The sequence below is a fragment of the Numenius arquata genome, chromosome 2 (assembly GCF_964106895.1).
Source record: "Numenius arquata chromosome 2, bNumArq3.hap1.1, whole genome shotgun sequence".
Lineage (NCBI taxonomy): Eukaryota > Metazoa > Chordata > Aves > Charadriiformes > Scolopacidae > Numenius > Numenius arquata.
The window spans coordinates 102,315,933-102,337,510 of NC_133577.1; the positions used below are offsets into that span (position 1 = coordinate 102,315,933).

A 21,578-nucleotide genomic window follows, 5' to 3' on the forward strand; every position below is an offset into this window, starting at 1 on the left:
AAAGCGACCAAACACCTGCATGGAGTAGTGAACAGTTTGTTTGAAGCTGAAAGGGTTCTGATTTTGGTTATATTTTAAGGCAGTATTTGAATCTTTGACTGGAAGAAATATAACAACCTGCATGAACTTGACAAGAGGAGTACATGAAGTTGTACTGTGATTGCAGCATTTAACAACTGCTGATGGGCTTTGTTTCTATTAATTCTCCACTCCTTTTTCAAACCCCTTTATACCTCTGCCCTTCCTAACATTCTGTAGCAATAGTTTCTGCAATTTAATGATGGACCTTGTAGTAAAAGTTGAAAAGCTGCTGAAACTTGATTTACACCTACAGCCTCATACTACCATGATCTATCTCTGCTTCGTCATGCTTTGAGAAACAAGGAGTATTTCCTTATTCACATCTTCAGAGCAGTTTTGCAAGATGCAACACTGAAATGCAACACCATTTTGCTGAACCATTCAATCCTCAGAACACTGACTCCTAAATAGCCTAATATCATCCCTGGAAAAAACTTTTAAAATTACTGTTCCTAGGGACTCACAAATCATTCTTAAATCAGGTACAGTATTAAGAAGCAAACAGTTATATGAAAGAAATAGAATTGGCACACCAAGCTCCTGCAGACTCATGCAACTGTGACAGACAGAAGGAAAACAAATTAGTTCAGCAAGTCAGACTTAATTTCAAATGTTACTAGTTTAATCCCAATTTTAGTTTACCTTGCATAAACCTTCATTTATTTGTTTTACTGAAAACATATGATATCTCATCTGTGATAGATTACTATAGATTTTTGGATTTCCACTAGTGCATTTAAGATAAATGAGTTTTAATAAGTTTAATTTCAAGTTACTCAAAGTGTTTTACAATACCAACATTATTTTTTAACAAATTAGACTATATTGACTTTAAAAGAAGGCCTCCTTTGGAAGAATTATCATTTAAACAGTCTTCAGGAACCATTGTAATGATTTCCTGCTTAAAGTTAATTCTCCTGTGAATCCATGGAAGACAAAACAAAACCTAATCTATGGGAGCTACACTTTGCAATATTGTCTGTATACAAGCTGACCTACAGATTCATTCTCAAGGGCTAAACGGTGATTTTCTGTCTATTCTTTAAATTCTTTTGAGGAGGAAGTTCTACTATCTTATCTAAATTAAATTATCTGTTACAGGTTTGTGGCATGTACTACATGCTTCCGGGGATTTACACGACACTACCTGGACTACCAACAGATTGGAAATAAGAGCAGAAAACTGAAATGCCAGAATTTTTATTCAGTGAGTTTGTAGCATTTTTCAATCCCTCAAAGCATATTTCAAAAGGTGAAGTACTATGTAGTCCATAATGTCTGACTACCTGAAAGACACAAAATAAAAGGTCAAAATGGACCCATTATAGATCTCTTATCTAGATTCCTTTTAAAAAACTAGAAGTCAGTCATTATTATTTTCAAAAAGTCATAATTTTATCTTATTTAATGCTTTTAGAAATGAAGAACTGGAAACCAGGATATGCTGTGGAGTCATAACACCCGAACTCGAGTCAAAATATAAGGAACCTTTCCCATGGTACTAATTGCTCTCCCTATTCAACCTTTCATTACTCTCAGTAATTAACGAACAGTAAAATGCTAAGTAACTTATTTTAATTGGTAACATAAGAAAACACAGCATTCTTGTGACAAATTATCCCTAATCATGCACCAAATAGATTGACTAAAGGTAATTCATTCATCTATGAAAGCATAACTACAGATTCACAGATCATATTTTCTATCACTTATCTCACGAAGCACTAAATGAAAATACCTTCCACCTCACAATTATTTGCAAATCTTTCTTCACAACGGAAACTGGAAGGATCATCATCGAAAACACGTACTAATTAATTGTCACATGATGTCAAGCAAAATTTACAGAGCAACAGATAGATTTTGTACATTGCACTGACCTTCCAGATAAGATGTCCAACACAACACAGCTCTCCATGGAACCACTACTTCTCTGCAAAAGCACTGTACCTACAAACAGCCCCAGGAGTGCTAGAACCCCACCATATCAAACTGATGAGTCCCACTTTTCTGTACCCTGGAACTGAAATAACTGCTCTGCAGTGAGACTGGATGTTTTCTTAGCAAGAAGGAATTCTGATTGATCAACGAAGCAGCAAAAGGCTTGAAGAAGTGGGGGTTTTAGCACAGAGGCATATATACTCCAAAGACTTGATATTAGGAATGAGAATGTTTAAATATTCCTCTAAGATCAGTATATATTAGTTTTGCATCACACTTCACTCATACTAAAAAAGAGTCAGAACAATAGGGAAGAGTCCCATGCTTTCAGATACATTTTTGTACATGATCTGTGTTACTTTCAATTTCATTCAGAGCATCATTGTATGCTGATTAGGAATAATTTAATATAGAGAAATATATACAGATAAAATATCAAGATACCAAAACCATTTCTGTTTGGTTTGTAATAAAGACTGTTTTCAGACACTAAATAGGAGTCGAAATCTTCTATTTTTGTTTTCTATACATGCTCTCAGTTACCAGTTGTCTGTTTTAGCCACAAATATCCTAGTCACATACCTGCTTGCAGTGTCATTACAAAAAAAAAAAAATACATATTTTGGAAAACTCTTGCCAGCTTTGATGTTTTATCTTACTATTATCTTACTATCTAAGCTTTTGCTTTACCGTAGTGCTATTAAAAGTGGCAGGTATTACTTACATTTCCTTCGCATACACAAGTAAGGGACAATAATATGTAATAAAAACTTAACAAGTTATAATAGTCCGATAATTTATTCTTTAGCTAAAAACTAGTTTCTACAGTTAAAAAAAAAAGGCTCTGGGACAATTTTCATGCATTCAAACAGAAAAAAAAATGCACATCTGAATTACTGAGATTAATATTTCTATCAATAAATTAATCTAACCTGTTTTACTAAAGACAAATGAGGATCATTGTGTGGTCTTCTGTACCCATGAGTGATTTGCTAACCTACAGACTCATCAGTATTCTGCACACACTCTCATAGCTATTATGCCCCACACCTTTGTCCATTTGCCCAAGAACGCTCACAGAAGGTAATGAAAAGTTCAGAGTCTTAATGCATTTGAATGTATAGCATAATTGATTTCCTACAGCTGGAATTTAAGTTATTAAATGTCTTCAGTATTATCAAAAACTACATTCAGTTTCAAAAATTCAGACAAATATGTTAATAACACAGAACAGTGAAAAGTAACCCTTGAAGTTGCCTTATATTGCTGTCTCTTTTTGACGTTGCTACAGAAATGAATGAAGAATACCGAATCATTATTATCAGTCCTATCACTTATATGAATTACAGCACTAATATCAACTACATCAAGGCATAAGTACCTTCTTAAGAACATAGATCTGTAAAAGGTATCACTCAGTAGCACACATTACTCCTATGTTTTTAGTTCTCTAAAGTGATAGCTAGTTTTAGCTGTAGATGTCCATAGTTTTTGGACATCAAATTATCTTCTTAGTGTCTGTTATTTCAGATATTTTGCTTCAACAGAAATTTCAGAATTTATTTTCGCTTCTCAAACTGAGATCACTTGGAATTTTTCAATAAAACAGAAATTATATCAACTCTAAGAGGGGGAAAAAAAAAAAACAACACAGAAACATATTCCATAGCACCCAAAAATCCACCAGTGTTGCTATTAACTAGGGTTCATTGAGACCACACTCAAAACCTTGATTTGAATTGCAGCTGCCAAGTACTTCTTAAGTATTCACTACACCAGAGCCAGAATCATTATCTAAATGAATTGAGTCTTAGTCTGCCATATTGTCTGAGAGCTCTCAGGGTCATTCATATCTTAGTGTGGGAAACTAGGGATTTACCCTCCCAGCTCTACGCCAATTCTATTGTGTACCTGGGAAAAAGGAACCCTTTCAAACAAGCATTTTCATCAAAATAATACTGTTCCCACAAAAATTTTTGATTTACATCTATTAGTAATTTATTTCCAAACCACCCCAGGAGAAAGACATATCTGTCAGAGTAAACCCAGTCTTGAAGCACTCTAAAGACTACTCTTGCTACATTTTTTTTCTGATGGAATAATTTGCTCCAAATCAGCTCCACCATATTCCCTTCAGATTCCTATACACTTCAGTGAAGGCAGTCATCTATGATAGTTCTTTGTCTATACAATACAATACAATAATCAAATTTTTAAGTCCCCAAAATCGGAAACAAATAAAAAACCCAATCCCTAAAAAAACCCCAACTTTTATTTGCCAACCACAAGATGAAACAGCAGCTGGACTCTCTAAATGAAGAATCACAGCCCTACAATCTTATTGAAAAATGCTGTATAATTACCTGCCTCAATATGTGAAAGAGATTTTTTAAGAAGCAAGCATTACTTGCACCCATGTACCTTTCATGAGAGAGTGAGCAGTTTTATGTAGCGTTTCTCCTCTCATTAAAAAGGAGAAAGGTACAATGCTGACATCCCTGTTAAGAATAGATAGAAAGAAAATACTAGAAAGTTCTCGTTGTCTAGGATACTGATTTAAAATCCACTGAAAAGCTGCACTATTCCTATAAAGACTCAGAGACTAAGGCTTAAAATACTTACTTGATAATGTCTCCTTCAAGAGCAATCACTCGTTTAATGATCTTCTGTTCAGGGTTTCTAGGAGACCTAAGACAGGGGATAAGGTTATATAGTCAGTAATGTTCCCGTTGTTTTAAGAAAATGAAAAGAAATTCCACAAAGAAATAGACACTATTAAAGTAATTAGGAGATTCCATGTTCTCCTTGATATAGCATCAATCATGATGTTCCACCCTGACGTGAAGCTACTGTAATCATTCTCATTGCAAACCATCACTGAAAAGCAGATGCTGAAAAATGACCTGCTTACAAACACCATAATAATCAACATACCTTTTATCATGAAAAATACACTCCACAACATTCAAAGTAGAATGTCCCACTACCAATGAAGAGGTTATCTTTGCACATAGTTTAATGTATCAAAACCTGAATTCCCCATCAAGCTTTAACCTCATATTGTGTTTAAACATTCATGTCATTCAGCCACTTTGGGAAAAAAAATCTCCCTAATTTATATTAATAACTATCACTTATTTAGGTAAACCTTGCCTAGGGAATGGTGGAAGTTTTTAAAAAGTTGTAAAATTTTCTGAAAGTTTTGGCTTTATCCAAAGCTTCTTAATGCACTTCATTTTCCTTTAAGCATATTTGAGTGGATTCTGATCATGCATTACATAGAATTATGAGAAAGAAAAGCTGAACTTGCATGCCTAGCCTGAATATTCCAACTTCCTGGATGCGTATTAATAGAGAGCATTATTAGAAATTTTATTCTTCCACAGTTTCAACTGGTTAATGTAGACATATATGCACCATAAAATTTCTCTCTTTTCTACTTTACCTCCTTTTTCTTCTCCATTCTTCATTTTTATTTAACTATGCAAACTTAGCAGCGTGTTTTCATGTTATTTAAAAAAGTCTTTTTATTTGCTGCTTGTATATAGGAAAGTCAGTGAAGGAACAAATGGTTTTGATTTCCTGTTGATGCTGGAGTCCTGTATATTAGACTCCAGTACAGACTGCTAAACATGCAATTGTGAAAGCTTTATATTACAGTTTTCATATCTAAAAATATTGTCCATCCCATCCTCACAACAAAGCAGTACTTTTGAGCTCATCTCTGAACAACTGGTAGCACATTAAGATTCCATTTCTTCAAAAAACAAAGCTGAGATGAGTCTGGATGAAAAACTTCGCACTGTTGCATGACTAAAGGCATTTGCAGTTCACTATCATTTCCAAAAGTTAAAAAGAAAAATAGTTTCAGTCTTATTCAATTTTCTTTTAATATGAAGCCAAAAAAGTATTCCAAACATTTTAAAAGTCATTTGGGTTTTTTTGTGTGTGTCAATATATTTCAAATATATTTATATTTCAAAGTAATGAAAAAAAAATCAAGAAGCATAATTTTGAATTTCAAAATATCAAATAATTTCACTTTACAGTTTACCAAGCCTGAAAATCATATTTTCACAAAGCAGTGTGAAGCAGTGAACACGAATAAGAACCACACTTTGATTCCCTAGTCATCACTGGAATTTTCAAATCATATCATTAACAGTAATATTTTTTTTTAGCATTAATTTTACCTGAAGAGTTGCATATTCAAGCATATTCAAGACTGAGAATGCACATTTTTATAATATTTTACATGCCAATCTTGGAAGGAATTAATCAAGTTTTAGATGCTCATATGATTCAAATATCTGGATTATCCACAGCACCTTCTGGTGCTGCTCCCTAGCAGGCTTCAATGAACACTCATTTGAGCATTGACCACTTCTCTTTCACAATCAGAGCAAAGTCTAAGAAAAAACAACACACCTTTATTATTACAAACCATTGTAAATAAAAATATTTGCAAAAATTACTTTACTGTTACTTTATTTCATTTTTAATTTATTTAGGCTCAGTTTGCAATATTTTAATGTAAAATTTAAGTAATGGAAATGATAATCTGTAATGTATGTGATAAAGTGTGTATTTCTCAAAGACCTTAATGACAACAAATCTTAAGTTTACTCTTTCAAAATTGTGTTCTGGTTTAACACCTTACTTTCAAAGGTTCTTTGAAATTCCCCATGTAAGGATTTTCACTTGATTAGGGTGTATATCTTGCAATGTAATTACTGACCTCTTCCTTAATTTGCCTTCCTTGTGCAAAAAATTGTAATGACCTTGAACATCACTCTAAATCTGCAATATGAGTATTTGCTCTGAGAGTGGTTACTTTTCTGCCATTAATGACTTATTTAATGAAAACACATAATTTATCAGAAAGATATCAAAAAATTCCTTGTAGATAGTTATTATAAATCAGGAATATTTTTATTTTAAGCCAGTATAGTTTTAAAATAAACTTTATACTAACGTTCTGATTATAATTCATGAAAATAGCAAAGGACATGTAAGAGAGGGAACAGCAGACTCAAATTGGCCAATAACATGTGCACTCTTAAAATAAGGATTTTCAAGAGGAGATCAGAATTCAAGAGCCACAGTGATTGAATAGGAGGTAAGAGACTAGTTCTGAAGTGACGGATATTGATGCCTTCCTGAAAGGTTTTAGTGTAACACTGGGATTTCATTGATTATGGAAATCGCAAAACCACACAGATATAGGCAATTTCTGTCTCTGAAACTTCACAGGAGGTATAGAACAAATTAAACAATGAAGGAGAAAAAATGCCAAAACACTGTAACCAGTAATTGTTTAGTAGTTCTCTCTCACTGATATCAGGGAGGTAACAAACAATAATCTTTGAAAATGGGATTTCTTCAAAACAGAAGGAAATAGAAAAACAAAAGAAAGTGTTGATTTAATTGTTTGCACCTCTCCTAAATTACACTGTATTTTTTCATTCTCCTTATAGGAAAGGTCATATTCAGGCACTTTACTTTTAAGTGATATTGTGGGGGAAAAAATGAGATTTATTACACATAATGAATATATTTTGTTTCCCAAAGATGTAATTCAGAAAATATAAAGATCATTAAAATGAATTAATAAAAACCATCCATACATTTACCAGCCAGATCGATATCTGATGTTTCACAGAGCAGTCACCATTCCTTGACAATGTTCTAAATCAGCCTCTCAAAAAGTTAAGATCACATTTTTCTCAGTAACAACATTTCCTCATCTAAATCATTTTTCACTATGCATGAATTAGAGACATCAGTGCAAGTGGAAACAGTCAGAATGACTACGAAAATCACAAGCACATTACAAATACTAATGCACAAGTAGCAGCTAGCAGCACATCAGGAATGCACTAGGAAAAACATCTCTGGAGATTGACTTCTACTCCACTCATAGTCACTTTTCCTTTTCCCATGAAGCAAAATGGAAAACAGGCAAGTCTAGCAGTGTATCCCTCAAGCCATCAAGTTTGAGGATAACTTATTATTACCAATTTCTCTTTAAGCAGCAGTATTCCTTGTTCAATTCCTTGTTCATTCACCTCAGGAGAATGACCACTGCATAATACCAAAAGAAAGCAATGGCCTGTGTAGCATCCAAGACTGATAAATATTTTTTATTTTATCTGTCAAAACTGCTGGCCCACTGCAAATAATAGAACAAATGAACAACATCCTCTCTGTCTGAAATACCTGCTGATAATGGGTCATTTCATTCTGCCTTGGCGACAATTTCTAGTTTGTTCCAAACTTTAAGCTTATGCACAGTGCAATGCAGAAATCCCAGCCCCGTGCACAAAGACATGAATCATGAGATCAAAATCCAGATTCAGAGTTTTAAGACAAACTTACCATGGGAAAATTAGATAGTTGTGGTGGTGTTTATGGTTTTCCAGATGCAGCCTTAGCAACTCAATGTAAGCAACCTGCCACAATTAGCTGCTGGTAATAATCCTAGCTCCTTCTCCTAAACCTGTATGTTTGTCTTATTCTGTATTGACTTCCAGCTCTATAGTACTCATTCACACTCAGCTTTCATTAAAAACCAACAAGCAACTCCACCACAGTAAAAGAAGAAAAACAAGTTCCCATATCATCAGGACATCGTTAACTTCAGATTAAAGCCTCCCATATTTGGTCATTTGTTTGAAAAGGAATTGAGAGAGTTGGGCTAAGTAGAGGTGAAGGTAGATCACCCCAGTGAGTCAAGTACTTCAAGATACAATATCCTAACCTCCATCCTGGGACAGGTCTCACTTTATCCAATTGATACTGCAGAAAAAAAAATGCAGACTTTGTAGGAACTCTCTTCTCCCTACACACACATTTAGTTCTAAAGTTAAAAGATGTGCATTAGCAGAAGAGCTGTAAAGAGTTTAATTTCCTTTTTACAAAAAAAAAAATAAAAATAAAAATAATGTTTTTCAGAGCTGAAAACACACTGCATGTTGTCATAGAAAAAAAGTATTGAGAGGATGAACATTGGTCAGATATCTTCTGCTGGGTTTTATCAGTGATACATTCCCAAAACCAAAGTCTGAAATAAACTAATAATTGACAAGTTCATAAGAAGACTTAGTTTCTTGAGGAGGGAGAGAATAATAGTTGGATTTCTATTAAGAAGTGACACTGTTCTATTTCAGGAAAGCATTAAAACCCTTTCCTAGTTATCATCTCAATATCGCTTGTCCAACAAAAATGAAACATTTATTTATGTTTATATTTTTAATTATATGCTCTTACAAAAAACATGTATATATATGTACACACACACACATTTATATATACACACACATAAATTTATACAAGCATCCATTCTTTTGTGTTCAACCCTGTATTGAACAGTATGGGATTGCAATACTACAAAACATGTTTGCCAGGAAAGACAGAAGGAACAATACAGCCAGCAAGAAAATCCACTGTTTAGCAAGTGATTATTAGATAAAAATGGTGACAATTCCCTGAAGGCTTTCTCCTTTCCTTATTGAGCAAATGAGTATTTTAGTCACAATATTGCTCCTAAACTTTTCCCTTTCCATCATTTCATTTATTTACACTAATGGATATTGCTTAGGACAATTTTAAATAACTGCTCCATAAGTTATCTAATATTAGATCAATCATGAAATGTTCATATTATTTCTGCTTCTTGTATGTGTTATTTGACCCTTCTTTCCTTCTTTGACTTGCGTAACTATATTCTTCTCAAGAGTGTCCACAGCAAATCATGCTTAAGAGCTTGAAACTGAAGGTTCTACAGGATTTTCTAGAGAGAGAGTACTTTTTAGCTATATCTTAAGATCCCAGCAAGATAAGTGAAGGAAGACAGTTGATTCATTTCTATTCTCCAACAGGATATATTAACACATGTCCCCAAACGCTATGTGATGTCATTACTTGCTGAGCATGCCGTCTCCATAATAAATAAAAAAAAAGTAACCTACCAATCCTGGATAATGATCAAAGAAAATGTTTGATGCTCAGACACACAGCAGACTTACGAAAACCAACTATATTTTTCAGAGATATTATCACAATAGCTATCATGAAAAGAAAAAAGAAATTAGACCTGAATACCAGTAAAGTCCAACTAAATAAATGCTACAACGTATGAGAATTTTTATTTTCTTTTTCCTCAAATGAGCACTCAGATTTTCTATGTGCATGCATTAGAAAAAGAAGGTAAGACCTTATACCTTGAACTCATAACAAAAATGCAGGAAATATGTTTCAGTTAGCATTAAGAGTATATAGATCATCAAAGTACCTAATTCAAGCTATCTATCCATTACCCTAGTCAACTTGCATAGGTTTTCTTCTCACTCTTGGAAATTACTGCAATTTTGATAGTAACAGCATTTCCTAGAACAGGACAAATAACAGGTATATATTAATAAATTGTAGTGAAAAGTGCCTGAAGTTTTCACTGTTTATACGTTTGTATCTATATATATACATGTATATGTATATTACTGCTAGCACATGGCTTCACTTTTTATGAGATAGAAGCAAGATGTTTAGGCAGCAGCTGGAAGTTTGCCTTCAGATTATTCTCAGTTTACTTCAGATTGATATTTATTGTGATTTGCTGGTCACCTACATGGAGGCAACTGAAACAATGAACACTGTGTTGTTATAGCATGAACAGACTGAAATAATGAAGGCAATCTTCTTCACAAACATTATTTCTGCTTTTATTTATGTTGTTAATGCTAGATACTGAGAAGGATTTAACTCCTTAGAACAAGTTAAATCTTGGATTTAACTCCAAGAACAAGGGGGAGCTTTTGAGATCTTAGTCTAATACTGTGACCCAAAGCCATTCAATCATTGACCTCTTTGTTCCCCAAAACTCATTTCTGTCTGAGCAAAAATTCCAACATAGTTATGGTTTAACACTTGTAGGAACTTCCAGAATTGCTGCAGGATGAAAAATTGGTTGTTTATCTCCTTCTCGAGCCTTTCAGGGCTCCAGAAAATAGCCAGAGCAGTAACTAAAATGCCGATGGAGAGCAGAATAAATGGCATTAATATACCTACAGAACTGGGAACCTCAAAGTACAGTTTTGGTGGCTTTACTTTTAAAACATGTTTGGAAGAAGAGGAAATAGAGAGGCACTGGAGCTATCTCATCCTTCATTTCTGGCCTTGCTTAATGAGTTTTACATGGCTGCATCGTACACTAGATAAAGATGTTGACCCTCAAAAAAAGTTTTGTGCCCTTGGCCTATGACAAAGCAACTTCCTGTTGCCAGCGTAGTAGTTGATGCTCAAACTCTGTACAGGAGGAACTATGTAGCAATACCCATTCCTTCATCCCTCCCGGTACTATAGCTATGATAAAACAGATCCAACATATCCCACTCTAAATATTGTATAAGAATGCAAATTTACTTAATATATGCACATACTTTCTGAAGCAAAACATTTTTAATCCATTAATTTCACTTTTTTCCCAGTCCACAACTTTTATCTAAATTCCATACTTCTTTATGCAGATAATTAATCTCATAATAAACATAATATTTATCTAATCACATCATGGGCTCTGAGACAATTTCTATATTGTGGAAAATAACATACGATAGTGGAAGAAAAAAATGACCACACTTATTTTATTCTTTTTTACTGTCATTCCTGTTGTAAATTTCTACTATGTAGAATTTCTGCATTAAATGTATCAAGCAACCAGGTCCAATATCTGTGTTCAGTTTGGACTCACCAGTACAAGAAAGATACTGACAACTGGAAAAAGTGATGGACCACCAAAATAATGGTAACAGGAGAGTAATCTATCAGCAGTGGGTAAAGAAATTGGGTTTGTGCAGATAAGAGATGAGACAAAGGTTTTAATTACTATTGTCATCTGTCTAACTGGTGATTAGGGATTCAGACTTTTCAGAGAGGTGCACAACAGGAGGGAAGGAAACACCATCAGATGTAGTAAGGGAAATTCCAGTTGGATACCAGAAATATTTCCAAACTGCATGAGGTTAAGCAGTAGTGCAGGTTGCCCAGAAAAGCTGGGAATAAGAGAGATACTCAGAGGTCAACTGGACAAGGCTCTGAGCAGCCTGATCCAACTTCAGAATTGACCCTGTCGTGAGTGGTTGGTAGGACTAGTTAATCATTGGAGGTGCCTTACAACAACACAATTATTTTTCACTTCTAACTATGCACAGCCTTTAGTCTTATTGAAATATATGAAGAATCATGATGTTGATAACTTAAAAAACAATATATTTCATCTGGGATGCAGGCTCTGATGCCAGAGTAGACCTTACTGATCACCTTGATTAACTGCTGTAGCCCACAGATTTTTAATTTTTTTTTCTGTCCTTTTGGATAGTACCTAATTCTATTATAAAGGATTTGTAGAGAAGGTTATGGTATCTTGTCTCAAACATTCTAAGTGACAATGAGTCTAACACCCAGAGAAATTACTCCGAAGTTTAATTATCCTTGCTATTAGGAAATTGCATCTGCATTCAAAATTGGATTTAACCAACATCAATTTCATGCTTTCTCCTCAAAGGCAGAAAAACCCTCAACATCTTATTTCTTCTTCGTGCAGAAATATTTAGGCACAATAGTTCTTCTTAAATTTCTCTTGGATTCATCAGCTACAAGTCCTTAAACTTCTCAGCATACAGTTTTCCAATTCCAGGCCCGCTTTTGTGACCATACTTCGAACTTCCTCCAACATTTCCATTTTCTTCTTGGCACACAGACATGAGAATCTACTATTATTCAGCTTAGATTATTATTATACTTAACAGTAAATTAAGTAGAGTAACCTGGTATTATTATGCTGGTTCAATGCAAAATCTGTTTCCTGTTTCTCAATACTCCATTTATTTCATATATTCAGGTAAAAAGTTCATCCTTTTCATCCTAGGAGCTGATGTCAAAAGGATACAAAAAGTGACATCTAAACCATTCTCTGAGTAAATTGCTTGCTAAAAGAGTTAATCAATAAAGTTTTGACTACTACTTGAACTTCACATTCCGTAAAGCATGTTTTTCGACAGTAGCCACGTGATTCAGGTCATGCTGTAAATGACATGGCCCCCTTGTTGTTTATTGACCTATCACTATATTGTTTGCAAGCTTAACCAACGATTATGAAGACAATTGACAAAAACCAGTACCCAGCTTTGGATCACTAAGCAATCTGCTGGAAATATTACCATTCACAGGTGTCTCTCCAACCATATCTACATCTTCACAGTTGAACCGAACTATTCATAATCTGTCTAATGTGTCCCACATTAATTCCATAAAAGGCAAGTTTCTAGATCAGGATATTATGTGGAAGCAAAAACAATTCTTGAAGAAACCAAATATATTATATTATGGCCTTTATCAAAATTATATTTATATATATGTTTTGTAATCTTATTGATAAAACATACCAGGTTTGCCTGACAAAACCTATTTCTGAATTGATTAACCTTAACCATAGTTTAGCTTCTACCGATAGAATGAGAAATAAACCATGTGATCTTTTTGCTCAAATAAGATATTCCAAAGCCCTTTCCCTTTGTTTTAAATGCTGGAAATTTATTGCAAATCTTGAAGCCATTTCCATTTTCTCCTTTGTCTTTCTTCCCCTTCAACTGCTAAAGAGACATTTTCCAAATGGTATTCCATATTGCAAAAACTGTTTGAGCCTGTGTTCACCTGTCAGTAGCAATGTTTGACCCACTTTTGATCTTAAATAGTGTTATAACTTTAAAGGAAGTGACATAGATTAGCAATTTTTTTCAACCAGAAATATTATGCAGAATTTTTTGTATGTAATTTTGACAATGTTCGCAGATCATGAGAACAACAGAAAATATTCTTCAGTTGTTCCTGGATTCCCTCTGGGGTAAGTTTGAGGGAGCAGGCCTCAGTCCTAATAAATACTGGTTCAGTGAACCATTTTGAACATTCACCATTTTTCATCCATCATTTCCGAAATAAGTACTTCAAGACAGTAGTTGCACCAACTGGTTAGGCATAAGTTCTAGTGATGCTTGATTTGCTCAGCAGCTCCAGTGGAAAATATGAACAAAGATACAATTAAAACTATGAGGAAAATTGTATTTCTAATAACATCCTGTAATTCTTAATTTAACTCCACATTACATTAGCATTTCTTAGTCAGACCTCTGTTAAAAAGCGTAAGTCACACACTGCCAAAAAACTATTTTGTTTTTACTGAAAGTAGTATTTTATAATAATTACAGATTGCAAGCATGCACTGCTGGAAAGGTAGTGTTTCATTTTTATTAAATTTTAAGCTGTTTGCACATAACCTAAAACAATGCTTCCCTTAAACTTCATGGGGAATTCTGAGCAATCTCTAACCAAAAACTCTAAACAAAAAAACCCAATCTGATTATATCACCTATTTAAAGCCTCAGTAAAGGAGTCTTAATTATTCCATGTCTATATGGCAAAATGTAAAACATGTAAACAGTTTTCTCAAGCTCTGCAATTCTTGGATATCTGTGCCTGTTCCTTCTCTCCCTTCCCCACGGGCCCACATTTCTTAGCTCCTCCCTACGTTCTGATTCAGTGCAGTTTTCAAACAAAGCAGGAACATATCTCTCCAGGGATAATACATTTAGGAAAAAAAAAATAGCTTCCATGGTAATTACCCATCCATAATGTACCTCCTGGAACCAGACACCATTTCACAGAGATCTCCTACACTAAGACTAAGTAGTTGAGTTGGAGGAAAAAGAATAAAGATCAGCATACTTTCAAAGCAACTGAACTTTCCCTGGTATATTTATAGCATGCTATATAGTTGCAGCCTGATTGTTAAATAAGTCATCAGTAGTAGCAGATTTTCAGCATTTTTCATAGGTGTTGAAAGGTTATAGCAAATAATTTGGATCTTTGTTGGTGGATAACTATGGACTCTCCCCAGTGGAAACCAGATGTATGATCCCTAAGTGACAAAATTAAGCAAGCCTTTCTACATTTTGGATCCAGCAATCAAAACTGTGCATCTGAAAAAATTTCAGAATTACATATAAGACAAAGACAAAAAGAGGAAAGAAAGAAAAAAATCAAATACATCTCCATAAGAAGTTACTATTTAAAAATCTCAGCCAATTAGCTATAGTAAGGCAAGAAAGAAAGCTTTTTAAAAAAAAAAAAAAAGAGGAAAATTGAAAACTAATTAAAACGTTTCACTGTAGTAAAACTAATTGGTACTGCAAAACTATATGACAAGTCACTCTGAAAAGTCTCAAAATACTATAGTAACTCACAAGCACAGTTACTATTTTGAAGTAAAATCTCATTAAATTGGCTCTCAGCTTCCCAATCTAACCACTTTGAGGTTAAACAACTCAGCCGCTTGTAATGCAGACCGTGTAATCACAATAGCTATGTACACTTGACCTTCTCCCTGTTAACAGAGAGACTCAATTAATTACTTGCTGGTTTAACTGGCCATTTCACCTTACCTTCACCTTTTCCAAAAGGGTTGAAACACTCTATACCTTAACCTTTGACTTTGAAAGCATACATAGGAATATTTATTTACCAAAGAGGAAGTTTGCACGATCTAGGAATGAGAGTATCTGGGCTTGTATGCTTAAGTCAACAATAGTAATATATTCACTGTTTCATTAACCATTATGCTGTCATGTACAAACCATATTTCATCTTTACTATAGCTGCCCAAATATTCTACTCTGTAATGGAAATAAAATATGACTGACTTCTGTTGCAACAGACAACAGAGGGAAAAGCACAGAAAACTGCAAAATGTAGTCAAGTGCTTGAAAATCATTCTCAAGTTGCCGTATGGAATACTAGATAGAAATAATCTACTTAATGTATTAGTATGATTCTTAAAACTATGCTTATTTCTAAAGAATCTTACATGCTGCAAGATTCCCTTCTATAGCTTCTTTGATTCTGGGATTATACCTGTGTTCAGCGGCAGCTCATCTAAGCACACAAAATTAAGTAATCAGTTGCTGTCTTAAGATGCTAAATGTGACTACACACTGTGCAACAATCTTCAATCATTATTCCTTTCTGATGGGGTTCCAGAAAACTTTTCCAATTATATATTATATTTTTAATATATATATTATAATATATATAATAATAATATATTCTATATTTTTCAATTATATAATATATTATATATAATATGTATTATATAATATAATATTAAATATTATACATTATATATTATTATATATATTATAATATAATAGATATTATAACACCACCACAATTCTTGAAAAAATGCTGGATGCATATTTAGATGTTAAAAATATAAGTGACATAGGAACCCACATATCTCAAAAGAAATTTAGAAGTTAAGAAGCCTGGGTCTCACTTTGTCCCTACTGTAGACCAAGTTTAGTATCTCAGATGTGAATAACATATTTAGGAAACAAAATTGTGAATCTGAAGAATCCAAAGTTTTTGTCAATCTTTGAATCATCTTAACTTGATAAACACATTGCTTTTTAAAATTTTCTAAATATTACTTCAAACACATGTTGATAAAAATTCTTTCTTGATATCTCTGAGTAGCTTGATACTTTCTCAAATTTAACCTCTACTACAGTCAAGAAACTAAACCTTCTGGACAAGATAAGTCTATTATGGTCAGTTCACAGAAGGTAACAGACAATTAAAGATGGATGAATCACCTTTTGGAGGCAAATCTCTCTCCTCCTTGAATACAAAGGAAGCTAGACGTCAGCTTAGTCTAGCCATCTTAATATTAAATGATTAAAGACAAACTGTTTAAAAATATTGTTCCATCTGCCTTATAAGTATCTGTAGCAGATTTTTTTAAAAAATAACACAGGAAAGTGAGTAAAATACTAATGGTGAGATAAAGAGAAGAGCAATAACAATATAATGTATGCTTTTAAAATAGTTTTAATACATTTTTTTAGTAAAAATATTTAAGAATAGAGACATGTCAATGTTAATTCACAGAAAAACATACCAACCAACTAACAATTTAAAAGATCTCTACTGAGACAAATAGAAGTCTTGGCTTCAGAATTATTTGTAATTATTTTTGTAAAATAGTGCCACATGCAATATAAATACTTTTTCCACATTTAAGACATAGAAAATAAAAATCAATTATCTTCCAACTAATAAAAGGTAAAGACAGAGGGTTAACTAAGAAACAATTTTGCATCTCAATTCATGGCTATTAAAAAAACTGTCCATAGGATATAATCCTAAAGATCTCTATGTTCTCAGTTATCACACACAGAAATAAATTCTTCTCAGACTGTATAACATGAAATTCACTGGAACCTGTATACAGTTACATCATAAAATAACATTTCAGATATAGTGATGCTGAGGACAACGTATGCAGTTGAGAACAGTATTTGTTATAATGGAGTACAGAAAAAAATTGAGACCTAACATCAGCAAAACAAAAAATGGGAAAGTTACCTACATATTTTAAACTGACTGTTATGAAATGTCATTTGCAGAAGTTACAATAAAAAGAAGAATAGCAATAAGACACAGCTAAAAACTCTCACAATGAGAAGAAACCAACCTCAGCTGTTGGGGTTTTTTTCTTCACAACTTCTGCTTTTAGCTTGGATAGCATTTGGGGAAAAATGCCCACAATTAACTGCAGGTGTCCACCCTGCAGAGGAAATCAGGCTGAATTAACCATAGATTGGCTACTGTGACAGAAATCCTTGTAATAATAGGAGTTATGACCTGCTTATGAGGATTTGGCAAAGAGCAGCAATGGGAAATTTAATAGGGAGTATTTTTCCACATGATATTCTTTCTCAAAACCCGATCTTCTGTGTCAGCAGGTCATCAAGCATTGTGCTCCATTTGATACTAATTGCATTATCCTCTCCTTGTGTGCTTTCACAGATAGCAGAAGGGACCCTGCACAGTAACTGAGGATATTGCTCTAAGAGACTTTGATCACTTAGGCAGGCATGAAAGAACTTTCAGGAGTTTGTCAAGAATAAAACAGTGTTCCATGTTGGTTTTTGCCATGAGATTTTTAGGATTCTGAGCTGCAAGACACTTCCTGTCTTGTATGATGACAAATACATTTATTTAAAAAATTAAAAAGGGAAGATGAAATAAACTAGAAGTGTCACCAACAGTGAACAGCACGAATGAGTAAAATAGCTATACTTACAGATGACTTTTCCCTTCACACAAAGCAGTTTACAAGCTTTCTAGATAGTGTTCCCCTTCTCTGTGAAGGCCAATCTGCTCTCCCTCTCTTCCCCAAGTATATACACAGCCTCAGGGTTTGGTCTACGCACTTGCTTCTTCCCACGCTACAGTCCGCTCTGGTTATTCCACCAAAAATGAATTCTTCAGTCTCAGGCAGCAGCAAAACCAGCCCTAGTCCCATCCAGCTTGTCAAACCCAATCCTGTGTGACAGTTTCCCACAGAAGGTCCCTGTCACCTTTTTCTCCAAGTAAATGTTATGCTGCTCAGAACATGGCTAGAAAAGGGAGACACTGGCAGAAGAGGCAAGAAGGGAGGGAAAAAGGATGAATTAAACTTCACAGACACTTTTTACACATTCTGAGGATGCACTCCTCACTTCCCTCCCTCTGTCCATGAGGCGAACGTTCAAATAAGTTATTTATCATTTTTGTATCTTTATTATTTGTTTCAGGGTGTATCCATGTTATAACAAGGTGAATTCTAGTTTTACTATATCTCAAAATGTTTCTGCCAGTCTTGTTTCATTATACCCATCGATCCATTGCTTTATTTTTAACAAGTTTTTTCCTGAAAATTTTCTAGAAAAAAGGAAGAAATTCCTCTCACAGAAAACAGTCAAAAGGATTGCAAAAAGAAAATACAACCCAGAAAGATTGATGACACAAGCTTGTGTCAGGAACTAACACGGAAAAAAGCCATTCTTTATTTTTTAGTGGCTGGAAATTTTTCAGTATTAGAAGCATGAAAACCTGGAAAGAAGAAATGCAAGATACAGTGTGGGATTAACAAAACTTTTAAGAAATTTTACTGGCTCTAATATTGAATCTTTTAAATATGTGGTTCACATTATTCTGTATATTTTGGACAGTACTGGCAAACTCTGAAATGTGTTGATGCTTACTATATGTATTGGGCCTTGTTACACAGAGTATCAATTAGAATTCTGTGTGAAAGATTAACTCAGCTAATTCAAATTTGGCATTACTGTCTTTGCCACTCTAAACTTAAGCCTTTTTTATTTTCATGAGAAATGCATATCCAACTAGGTATGAAACACAAACTTTAATGCAGCTGGGTTTGAGAGAAGCACTTTCACGCCCTTACCTTCAGAAAGCAAGAAAAACACTGCACGCTACTGGGGTTATGAAGAGCTGAATATCAAGAGCAAAAATTGTGGGAAATCATGCAGATCTTTGCAACACTGGTGCCTAGTGCATGACAAATTTAATCATTTAGAACAATCTAACCTTTTCATTTTGAATCTCTTAGTAATATTCTACTATCCATTCCTCATAGCGATTTGCTGCAGTCACACATCATAAAATATATACTGGAATATATTTAAGCTGAATAGTGTAGTGTTTTGAGATACTAACCATATACTTCTGGCTGAAAATCTAAAGATAGCTTTTGCATATACACTCCAAATGATGCATTACTACAGAAATGGTTACTAACACAGTTCCTTAAAACTCAAAGCTGTTTAGTAAGTGGTATAGTAATAGGGCTGCTGGAGCCCTGATGGTGCAAGCATAACCATACTTCTATGAAAGAAAATGTACAAGATTATAAAAAGGTGTCTATGAGTTTTGGTTAAAAGATTGTATAATTCAGAAACTTCAGGATTAGGCTATGTTTCTTTTTAACCAAGAATTAACAATACTAAGACTTAGCGCTTATTTAACTCTCTGTACATTCAAAGCACTAATTGACAATACTACTAACATTTGTGATTTATAGTGTTTGATAAAAAGCTACCAGTGCACTCATCTCTGCTATTCAAGTCTGCTGTGCAGACAGCATGCAATGGGACTAGTCTTTACAAACAGATAATTGGAATGTAATCAAAATGTTATTTAAAAGAAAAACAGTTGTCACATTTGGAACATAAGATATTTCCCTGCTTTAAGTTGTGATCAGTTCAAGTTGGCAAGATGAGTCACCAGCAGCAAAACAACTAGCAACAGGCAAGGAGTGCTCAGCAGGCAAGGATGTTTGTGATATAAATGTGTTGTATAGGAACAAGCTGGGAATCCCTCAAATTCCTGCCTGTTTATCTGATCCGAAGAGGAAAAAACAAAAGCTGTTCTTCCTTTAGATTTTCACAAACTTGTCTTTGATAGGATTAGGCAGTATTAGCTCTCTGACTGCAGTGAATAGCAAGTAGCCCTGACCCCTAATCCCTGCTAGAGGCATTCCAATTCATTCACAGGGGTGAGGAAGGTCTGCACTGCTGGTCAAGGTCTGCGCTGCTGGTACACTCACAGATGTTTCTGCACAAAAGGCAGCACCTGCTACCACCACAGCTGGGTTAGTCCAGACAACACATCCACTATCTGAAATAATATATATTTATTTGAACTTTCTTTTTTATACTTCGATTTCATAGAGAAAGTATGGGGAAATATACATAAAGGGAACAGTTGAAATATCTCCCCAATATCATTAAATGCTGTCTTCAATTGAGAGTGGAATGTACATTACACAACATTTTATACGAACCTCTTTAACCCATTGATAATTAGTTTACACATCTGTGACTGCAGCAGAATCACTGCTAGTTGAGAAACCTTGGAGGACACTGTAGCTAATCTGTGCTCTTTTTCAGTTCCTATGTTTTATAAAGATAACTCTGAATCATTTAAAGGAAGGATTTTCTTCATGTGGTCTTTACCATGAAAAAAATATAGCCTGCATACCTGTCCTGATTCTGAAAGCAAGAATGTAAAGTACACTCAACGCTAGGCATCTTGGAGAAACTTGACAGTCTGGACTGAACTTCTGTAACGTTTTTAGTTTTTAGTGGCTAAACTCCCACTTCATGAAAATACATATGCCATTGTCTTGGCACAATTAGGTGAATTCACAGAATCCCAGAGAGAATCACAGAGAATATTTTTGGTTGGATGGAACCTTTGAGATCATCGAGTCCAACCACAAAAAACAAACAAACAAACAAACAAACAAACAAAAAAAAAAAACCACAAACAAACAAAACCCCCCCAAAAATCCCAGAACACCAAACACCAAAACCAAACCAAAACAAACAAACAAACACCCACAACCACACACCACACCCTCCCACAAACAGACACAAACCAACAATCTCGGGCACTAGAGCATGCCCTGAAGTGCCATGTCTACACGTTTCTTAAATACCTCCAGGGATGGCGAAAATACCTCCAGGGATGGCGAAATTTTGTGCTTATTCACCAGAGTTCATTCTTCGTTTATTTGTTTGATATACTATACCGTCAATGAGGGAGAGAAATAATCTTGAGTCTGACTTACACATGCCAGGGTTTATATATACATGTTA

At 34.3% G+C, this 21,578-nt stretch overlaps 1 protein-coding gene across 1 annotated transcript in view; it reads right to left on the reverse strand.

The window, feature by feature from the left end:
• Window positions 1–21,578, reverse strand: part of IMMP2L (inner mitochondrial membrane peptidase subunit 2) — a 476,967-nt gene that overhangs the window by 162,309 nt on the left and 293,080 nt on the right. Inside the window, exon 4 of the mRNA XM_074162367.1 lies at window positions 4,645–4,710. Coding sequence (XP_074018468.1) covers window positions 4,645–4,710 — 66 coding nt within the window. The remainder of the gene's footprint in view (window positions 1–4,644; window positions 4,711–21,578) is intronic.